The following is a 10686-nucleotide window of genomic DNA, read 5'->3' as shown; positions in this document are numbered from 1 at the left end:
TATAATCAGTAGACTTATGTGATACAGGAAGGTCATTTTTAGGGAGAGAGATTTATATGGTTTTCCACATTAGCACTTTTCATGAATATGGATTATAGTTAGGAAAACCTGTATTTCTGATTTGGTATTTAGTAGAGATATAGAGCTGGTTACACACCCCCTAGCGTCATCAGCACACATCTTGCCTATGAAAATTCATCAGCCCCAATTTTCAAAGTGCCCACTCTTAATTTTCCATTGAGAGTAAATCAAATACTGTGACAAAAGTTTTTCTGCAAATTCACATGTGCCATATACACTGCACTGCAAAAGAAGGAAACAAAATGTTTTTAATTAAATAGTTCAGAGGAAGAGAAACAGGTGAATAGAGGTCCACAGACCAAAGGATCTCTCTGGAGGAAAAAAAAAAGACAAAAATACATCATTCACCCACGAGGTCAAAGGGATCAGGAGCCACCGAAACACTAGTTCACGCACTTCGTCTAGGAGCAGAAGGAACAGAGGTTGTATATATTTGCATTGTAAACAGTGTGCATTATACAAACTTAAAATCTATAATTAAAACCTATTCAATCTAATAAAAATCATTCACAAAGCATTATATAGGCAAATATGTTTAAAAAAATATTTTAATAAGCATATTCAGAATGGCAGACAGGGAATAGGGGAAGGGAATTTCCTAATAGTGCAAAATTACTATGCATAAATTTTAAAACATCTAATTCATAATTTTAAATGCCTATTTGAATATTACTTCAAATACATTTGAAAGCTTAACAGATTTGTGTTGAACTGAGTTACAAATTTTGAACTCTTTTGAAAGCACATCATCATAAAACAGAAAACCATTCCAAATGAAGATAGATAGATAGATAGTGCTTTGCTGGGGGTAGGTATGGGGTGAGGGAGACTAAGTAACTATTAACGAAGCCTTCTTTTCCCAATGCAATTTGTCAACAGTTCAAGAGTTATGAAATGTACTAAATCTTAAGCAAATTAAATTCATGGTATTACTAAAAATTTTTAAAGTAGTGCAATGACATCAAGTTATAGTGGCTGCATTATGAAGAACAAAGTACTGTGTGAAATACCTGTATAAACATAAAATACAATTAAATATTTCTCTATGAAAAGCTGAGCATTATGTATTATAATAGTGGAATGTCTTTCATTAGGCATACTTTAAAAAGATCAAGAAAAGTAAAATTTCCTAACATGTATACAACATGTGCCGTATTTGCAAACATGCCTGAGAATTTATTTAAAATGTTCCTGTAATGTTAGTCTGCAAGAACTTCACAAACCTGCAAACAAAATGCATCTTTCAAAAAAAAGGTGAAAATGGCAACTCTAATATTGCAACAACTTAAAGTTCATCATCACTATTTCTATAGACCACCTTTGACAAAGAGCTAGGACACTTTGGATTCGTATAATAAAAGCTGATTTAGAAAATGGATAGTGACCATCTGCAAAAGCTGCCATTCTGGATAAATTAATGTTCTAGGTAAAACAAAAACAAGAAGTTGTTCACGCTTCTCAACACTTCCACCCAAAACTTTGATTTACTTGGATGTGTATGTAACAACAATGAATCTACATCATATGAAGTCAAGTGTTGTAAAGTGGCTTTTAACACTGTTTGGGGAGAAAAAGTTGTTCACATTGGTGGAGGGAAGCAGTCTGAACATAGGTTAATAGTAATACTTCATGGGGGATAAGGCCTAAACCAATTTCTCAGTGCAAACCTCTACTCAATTGCATTAGACAGTTGAGCCATTAAAAACAAGACCGCAGAAGATTTATTTTAAAAAGGCATTGGCTCTTTGATGGCTGAAAATGAATCAGTAGAAGCATTTGGGGTATGCCTGTGTGATAAAACAATAGTTAATAATCTTTTATAAAAGTTTGGATATAGGTTGGTCTATCAGCTGTATAAAACTACATTTTTTAAACAAGAATTTTGCACTAAAAATAAAATGGCACTATTGCAAGGCTATGCAAATGGATGATCCTATTTGTAATCACACAGAGCAGTGGTTACTGAATATCTTATTTTCATTTTGGAAATACACTATCAAATCTGAAAAGCTGGATAGTTAACTGGAAGTCTAAAAACTTCTAACTTTATCACTTTTTCCTCATAAAATCAGTACTGTTGCCTGCCAACTCCTTGTGTGTGCCAACATCTAAGTATCACTTGACCTTTTCCCCTGTTTATTTAATGCAAAAATGGGAAATTTTGTAATGCATATAAAAATAACTGAACAAGATTCTGGTCAGCATGATACATTTAAGCACTTAAGCCAACATTAAACTTTTGTCTTGATTCAAAAATAATTTTGAAAATTATAGCAAATGCAAAACAAACTATGTGATCTAAGTATCATGCTTAATTTCAGAGTTCTCAAACTATTTGTCCTTAAGTAGAAACTTGAAAAAAACAAATGTTCACAATCCTTTATGAATGCTTTTACCACCTGGATATAAGAAACATGACTTAGTTACTACACAAACACTTAAAAATTCATTAGAAAAACCTTAGCAAAATAAAATGAAAGCTGACAGACTCAGAATATCAATTCCTCTCATAAAAGTTTACCAACTGTACAAGTTAAGAAAATTATACAAGCTTTTGTATTAAGAAAGGACAGCTCAGTCAAGACATATGTACTGTAAAAATCTTCCAAAGGCTACAAAGAATCTGGAAAAATACAGAATGTATTTCTTAAGCCCAGATAAGAATATGGAAAGACATCATTGATGTCAACAATTTTACATATACAAACCTGACTTGGTTTATTTTTAAACTTCTATATATAAAAAAATCATGCTAGCATAACTTTCAGGATTCATAAGGGTTTCCTTAATAATGATAACAATTTGTATGGAGAAGAAAAATGTCATAAAAGACATTTCAAGAAACTCAGAAAAATTGGTGTTAATCAGAAATTTGAACTTGTTTTTTTCTTCTCTGCCATCAAACTAAGCAAAAAGTACCTTGTAGTGAAATTTTAGGATTAATACATCAAATGAGAAGGTACAGATACATCTTTCAAATTTACTAAACTATTTGTTTTATATCCTTAAAAGGGCCTTCACAATTTTAAAGTAAAAAGTCTGCAAAAGGCAGAATTATGAAATCTTATTTACTAAAGTTAGGACAATTCAAATTTTAACCAACTGCTTCAAGGAAGTCAACTTTTTAAGGTCACCCATCAACCCTGAAAACTTTAGTCACACCAGAATTTACTCCAAAGAAAGTAAGATAAGTGTAAAATTTAGTCGTCTGTGTTTTCAAGTTCTTCAAATTTTCCATGTGAGACTGCATCTTGGAAAAATTCAGAAGAACCCGGACTTTCTTTTCCATTGCTGTTCACCCTTTGCCTTTTGGCAGGTCTCTCACTTTTTTCATCAAAATCATTTTCATTTCTTGCAGTCGTATGGGCAATTTTTGGGTCAGTGGTAAGGTTATCTGTTTCATAACCATTAGTATCCATATCTGTGTGAAGTGGTTTCTTACTTCCACCTGTTGGTCCATTAACGTGTAACCCTTCAACTTTCACTTCTTCTTTGTTTAATGTTTCACCTGGTCCATTAGATGACACCCCTAAGTTGGAAGAAACATGAATGAAACTGCTAATATTAAAAAGCTAAATCTGTAAACTATTATAACACAGCTATAAACAGCTGTAAAATAACTTTTTATCGAGCAAGTGAGATATCAAATCTGTGTATACATATGGTTTGAATTCTGGCTTTATTTACTTTAGTAGCTGTGTGACCTTAGGCATGTTATTTGCACTCTCTTGTACCTCAGTTTCATCACATATACAATGAGGATAACAACAAATTTATAGGATTGCTGTGAAGATTAAATAAGTTAATAAATGTAAAGAATTAAGAACAGAATTTGGCATATATTAATAGCATGCTGGTATTATACGTGGCAACAAATAAGCAATGGATCCAGCAGTCTAAATAAGCTGAGTTAAAGCAAAGATATGCATAAGTTATTCAGATTTAGCAAAAAGGCCAAAACTTTCTAAAACCATGAAAAAATTATATTCTTTCTTTAGAAGTTTGAGTTTTCTACTGCCGTATATAAAAAGCAGGATGACATGATGTTTTCATTCTTAATGTAAATCTACAGGTATTATGCTTTAAGGGTAAAGATCATATGCTATATTTATCTAAACGGATTTAAATATTCTGTCATAATGTTAAATTAATTCTTGCACTGTCCAAGCGTACACTTGAAAATGCTAAAAGTAAACACAAATTCCTTCATAACAGATTGAGAAAAGAAAGAGTATAATTACTCTAATGAAGTGACAAAAGGTCATGTTAGAGTTGACTGCAAAATGGAGAAATTTTGCAGATACTTAATGTAAAATATAGAATGTGCCACTGGAGATAATTTAAATTTAATTTTCTGAAAAATATTCACTATAAAGAACGAGAGCCTCAAATACACATTTTGGTCCAATAAAATATACTATTTCCCCAGCTCAAAGGTGCACTCAAGTCATGTATGCTTATGGGATTATGTGCCATATGACAGTGGAGGAGTGATTTTGTCATAGTAAGCACAAGAAGCTTGGTGACACTCTCATTAGGTCAAAAAGCACTAGTAGATTTCAAGACATGAATTAAAGCCCCTTACAAAAAAAGACAGTTGGGTTGCAAAGTTCCTTCCTTTCCTTGAAAAACCTGGAAATCTTAATTGTACCTGATGTGAATGGCTTCTGGGCTGAGTAATTTATAAGTAACTTATGAACACTCTTCCTTGGCTAACTGCATGTTATCATCAAATGGTTAAAAAACAAAGAAGGAAAAGAAAGGGAAACAATTTATTTGGTGTTATCAGCAAATAAGAAAAGAGAGAAATACAGTAGTCCCTGGCATCTGTAGGGGATTGGTTCCAGGACCCCCTCGGATACCAAAACCCATAGATGCTCATCCCTTATATAAATAAGAGAGCATGAAAAATTCATATGACCCATGTACTTTCAATCATCTCTAGATTTCTTATAATACCTAATAAAGTGTAAATGCTCTGTAAATAGCTGTCAGCACAGAGCAAATTCAAGTTTTGCTTTGTGGAATTTTCTGGAATTTTTTCTTTCTTCAAATATTTTTGCTATGCAGTTGGTTGAATCTGCAGATGCGGAGCCCATCGATACAGAGGGCTGACTGTACTACCAACCGTCTGCCTCCCTGAGTTTCCACCCCTAGTCCCAAAGTCAGTCTCAGCTTCTTATTCAACTTCAGGATGGATGTGATTGGCATTAGAAATCATGTCAATGAACCTTCTTGAATCAGGAAACAGCTGGGCCCTAATATTTGTTTGGCTTGTTCTTAGAGGGGAAGTAGTGAGGGAATAGAGAGGAGTCATTAAATGAAGAAAGTATATTCACCACAGTAATATTAAATGCCAGTGTGAGAGCAAAGATCAGAACAAAGTTCAAATTCTTCACAGTATTCCTCTTCTAGTTTCTGTCAGGGGGAGGTTAGCTCTCCACTGGCCCTCCCCTAAAGCTGTTACATCAGAATGCAGGTGTGCAGAGCTTGTCTCTAATTCACCAGTTTCCTCCTAAAAAGGACTGGAGGATTTATTACTTTCTGCTTAGCAATGGTCTTACTTAAGACTATTTTAATTAAAGTAGAAATCAAGATAATTCTCTGACTAGGTCTTACTGATCAGCTCAGTGATCCTTGGTCCACTGTATATTTTAAACAAGAACACTATCTGAATCTCAAACATATTAGTATGCTTTTTGCTTCTCTTTTTCATGGACATAAAAATGAATGTTTCTGTACAATATTAATGCACAGGCTGACACCTGCTTTATCTTTACTCGTCCTTCAAGGTTATTATGTTATCAAGGAGGAAAATATTTTAAAGAGGGCCCTTGTTATCTGCTTCTTTTCGTTTATATGCTTAAATCAGTTTCCTAATAAAGTGTTATAAGCTCTGAAAGTATTTCATAAATATCTGTGTATTTCTGATGTAAAATGGCTGGAGTTTCGGTCTAAGACTTAACAAGAATACTTATATCTAGACATTCCAACCTGATAAGAAAAGATGCTATTTTCTTAATTTCTTAAAAGAAATGGTCACTGTTGATAGTATACTTTATTATATGTACTTTTTAGTGATATCAATGGGAGTTCTTTCCAACTGACTTGTACATATTCTGTGTGTTAGTATATATGTATGCTGATACTATGTTTCATCTGGTATTTACAATTATGACTTCAGTTCTGCTTTGGAAGTTTAAGAGACACCAAAACTGAATTTTCCAAGCTACTGAAAGAAAAGTGCCCGTCACTATGAAGAAATCTAAGTGTTCTTTGGTTGCTTACCATTTTGATTACTATTGCTTATAGTGCCATCTTCTTTCTCAGACTGGCTGTTACTACTGTTTGAGGCAGTTGGGGGAGGGGATGGTGCTCGACTAGAAGCAGCACTTTCACTTTCATCTAGAAGACGATCCATGTAATCCCTTAAAATTAAGTAAAATAATAAGACAATTATTTTCTTATATTAAAAACAGCTGAAAATTAAAATTGACTTAAGTTAAATTTAGAAGGCTTTATTAGCAAATATATCCTAATTTTCACTTACATTTATTCCAGTGCCTCATCTATGACACCAGTATCTGAACATTTAAATGGAAAAGCTCCTTTTGGTTACATGTTTGTAGGAAAAATATGTAAGTCCTCTACACTAGCAAATTTTAGAGACCTATAGGAAGTTTTAAAACTTTAAAAACTGTAGGCAAGTGATCAGAGGGGCCCAACTAAAATCAGAAAATCTGTAAATGAAGAGGCAGGGATGATGTCAATCAGGAGGAGTACAGAAGAATGTCTGAACAGACACAGGTTGGAACTGTAAAGCTCATAAAGACTACTGGATGGCTACGGCAATACCTGAAAGACAAATTAGGACCTAATAATGAATTACCTTCCTGTTACCTTCTACGTTACCTTTCTGCTAGAGCTAAGCTATAGTAAGCTCACTAAGTTCCTGGGCTTATCTGCCAGCTGTATCTGCCCATATATTGTTAGAGGTGAACTTACTTCCTTCCCTAAGTCATTCCTAACTGTATGGCATGGGAAGACATTTGTGGTTAAGTGACATTGGGTTGAGGTTAGAAGATCTGAACGAAATACTTCTCTCTCTCAGGTCTAGTGTCTTTACCTATAAAATGCATGTAACCATACATGACCTATCTACCACACAGGGCTGTTGTATAAGATATGTGTAGCGAAGTGTTTTATGAACTATGAAGTGCTATTAAGTCACTAGAATAAAGGTCAGCAAACTATGGCCTCTGGGCTGGCCACCTATTTTTGTGGACAGTATTTTACTGCAACACAGCCACATCCATTCACTTACACAGTGTCTATGGCTGCTTTTCACAATAGCAGAGCTAAGTAGTTGCAAGAGAACTTAACGCCTGCAAAAGCCTAAAACATTTACTCTCTAGCTCTTTACAGAAAAAGTCTGCCATCACCTGTGCTGGAATAGTTCCCTGAAAGCAGGGAGTTTAGTCTGCTTTATCACTGCACCACCAGTGCCTAAGTTGTGCACGGTGCAGAGAAGTGCAATAAAAACCAAAATACCTTATTTATTTTTAAATTCCCTCAGAATAAGTATAACAAATAGTAAGGCAAATCCTATCTTTTAGAATTTTGTGAGCGGCGTAAGTAAGAATGTGGACAAGAAGGAAACCACGGAAGGGCTTTTGGGACTTTACTGACAGTCTGTGGTAACAGTCTAGAACAGACTAGTAACTATAGTTTTAATCTCAAACTACGTGATCACGTTGTCGTTTATATACAGGGACATACATTATAAATGTGTAGTTTACAATATAGGGATGTAGAATCTGACCTCAAGAAGCTTCCAACAGGTTAAGAGTACAAACTAACACATATCAAAGAAACATATATGACCACGAACTAATCAATTTACCATTCTAGGCCTTATTTTCCTCATCTATAAATGGAGGGAATGAAATTTCATGGTCTTTTAAGATCTCTTTGGCTTTACGTCATTCACCATTACAGAACAATCACACAGAAACAGAATGAGCATGATGAATGCAATGCCAAAGGGACTTCAGAAGCTAAAGCTAACAGAAACAGATGATGCATGAGGAAGAATTGTTGGAAATAAATTTGGCATAGTGGGAATGGGTAATGGAGGATGTTAAAAGCCACGCAAAGGAAGCTAGAACTGACTAGATATCAAAATTATTTTAAATTTCTGAATATAACAATGATATTGTGAAAGACTTATTACTATTATTTCTTAAAGGTTAATGGCATCCAGAATGCTTAAGAAAGGAAGAGTCAGGTAGACCGTACAGGAGGCTGGAGTAGCATTCAAATAGTTCGAGTTATGCTGAGTTAATTTTTACTTTGAAAAAAATTATTTGCAAGGCTGTTACAGCAAAATCTTCAATTTGTATATGGCTACCAATTCTTCCAGGTAGGTAGTGAACTGACAGAATCCACAGTAGGATCTTTCAAAGGCCATTTATAGGCAGAAAAGTGGCAATGTGCTTCATTCTGGTGAACAAATGGAAGGTAACAACGTAACAGAAAAATGAGCAAATAACTTTCAGGATAATCTGCTCTTAACTATTGATTCTGACTAAGGGGGAAAATTTTAAAATTCAGTCCAATTTTTGTCTAAAGGCATTAACTTAATGTTTTGTGCGGTCACTTAAAGTGCAACTATTAATAGAAAGAGAAGGTCCTGGAAGCAAACTAGAAAAATATCTTCATGCCTACAGAAAACCACAATTTCTCCCAATCTGGAATATACAGTCTGGTCGTGGCTTCTTATAGGAGATGATTTAACACAGCTAAAAGGGACAAACAGGAGTAAAAGAATTATAGTTTTCAGTTAAAAAAACAAAAAACTTTATAAAAGACCCCGGAGGGGATATAACTGAAGCCTACAAAAACACACTATTCTTGTCTAGGGGGAAAAGCATTTCTTCACTTCCTACCATAACACCAGGGAACATGCTGTTAACTCTTAAAGCCTGAGAAAAGAGAAGATATGGGATTACTTTTAACTGAGACTACTCCACCTACAGAATACTTAAACCTTAAGGAGAATCAAGGTTACAAATATAAGTATCTTCAAAAAGTTTTCAGAAGCTACGGAGAGATTATTAGAAAAACTAAAATGTTTGGCAGCACATCCCTACCTAACCTGTTGAGCTTGACATCACAGAGGACCAACTAAGCCAGCCCACAACACTTCCCTTGGTGATGCTTTCTGAAAGAGAAAACTGGATGAACCATGGGTCTGACCCAGCATGGCAATTCTTATGTTCTTACTGCTGGTGACGACAGATTGCCTGTAGTTCATGTGTGAACATTATTTCTGAAATGGGTGAAAAAAATGAAAGATGTTACTATTGCTTTTCCCTATAGAATAGCTTGAAAACTGACTATTTTAAGATATACTCTGAAGACTAGATAGCTGTATCTAGTTCTACATCACTGTGCCTCAACACTACCAATAAATACAAATTTAACTATAAATTGATAACAGTAAGCAATTATATAAAATTTGGAATACTGTTATATATAAAATTCTACTCATTATGAGATTTGAACAAGGGAGAATGAGGCACGGAGTCCAATGTCTCATGACTTCCAGGGGCAATCATACCCATTTATTCCCTTTTAGATAATTCTGCTTTGGATTTTAGAGTGTTTGATCCTCCAAGGAAGTGACCAGCAGAGACACCTGTAAATGAACATGACCAAGAAATAGTGCAGCCTAGGAGTTTGAAAAGTACAAGCAAATATGCATATAAGCACATCTTCCAAAGGCAGTTATTTGGCCAGGCTTAAGAACTTCAGTGGTGCATGGTGACCAAATGAAGTCACAACTTTGCATTATTTTTATTCCATAAACATTAGGGAATACTCAAGGTATTGGCAAAGTTAATTTGTATATAGTAAAGTCAATTCCACCACAACAAATTCGTCAGCATTTTAGAGCAACTCACGTGAAATGAAGGGTTCAATACTCTATGTACTATATACTTAAGTAACAAATTGCTAGTGGGAGTGGGAACAGTGTTTCATTCCACAGCTAGACTGAATGAAGCTAAGAGAATTTGGTGCATGGGGAATGGATTAGACATATAGGCATTTTGCTTAAAAACAGGATATAATAAACTATACTCCCTCTATCACTGGGAGTTAGCTAAAGGTACATTACTTATTAAATATTATTTGTTAAAGGAAAAGGTTTCAGAATATTTAGGGAAAGGGAAGTCATCATGCACATGTGCACCTCTCTATAAAAAACTTTGTAATAAAAGAAAATGCAATTTTACCTAACTTATTATAACCCTACGTCTTTTCCCTTTGATATCATCTATATCCAAATCTGATTTTGGTTCCCAGAATCAAAAATAGATTGGGAAAGGAAAAATATTAATTTCCCTTCCTCTTTAAAGGGCCTCTATTAGGCATATGGCCCTATAAGTTTTAGAAAAGATAGTCTCTCCTATTCTTACTGCTCTCTCTCAGTGTTATTAGATCAAAACTGTATGCGCTTATACTGAATGGAATAGAATTTAACAAAAACATGCCTTCACAGCTGTTCTGATCCATTTCCTCTCAGGAATACTACTGAAAACA

At 34.5% G+C, this 10686-nt stretch overlaps 1 protein-coding gene across 19 annotated transcripts in view; it reads right to left on the bottom strand.

The window, feature by feature from the left end:
* Positions 1-312: 312 nt before the first annotated feature.
* Positions 313-10686, bottom strand: part of MIER1 (MIER1 transcriptional regulator) — a 56421-nt gene continuing 46047 nt past the window's right edge. For 10 of the 19 annotated variants that reach the window (XM_067726507.1, XM_067726490.1, XM_067726491.1 and 7 more), the window contains 2 exons: positions 6370-6509; positions 612-3610 (listed from right to left, as the gene is read on the bottom strand). In XM_067726507.1, the coding sequence (XP_067582608.1) occupies positions 3282-3610; positions 6370-6509 (469 nt within the window). In that variant the 3' untranslated portion in view covers positions 612-3281. Of the gene's footprint in view, positions 3611-6369; positions 6510-9233; positions 9413-10686 lie in introns of those variants that run through there. The other 9 variants (XM_067726489.1, XM_067726500.1, XM_067726496.1 and 6 more) reach the window with 2 other exon arrangements.

The sequence above is a fragment of the Pseudorca crassidens genome, chromosome 2 (genome assembly GCF_039906515.1).
Source record: "Pseudorca crassidens isolate mPseCra1 chromosome 2, mPseCra1.hap1, whole genome shotgun sequence".
NCBI lineage: Eukaryota > Metazoa > Chordata > Mammalia > Artiodactyla > Delphinidae > Pseudorca > Pseudorca crassidens.
This window is presented reverse-complemented; position numbering and strand designations above follow the sequence as displayed.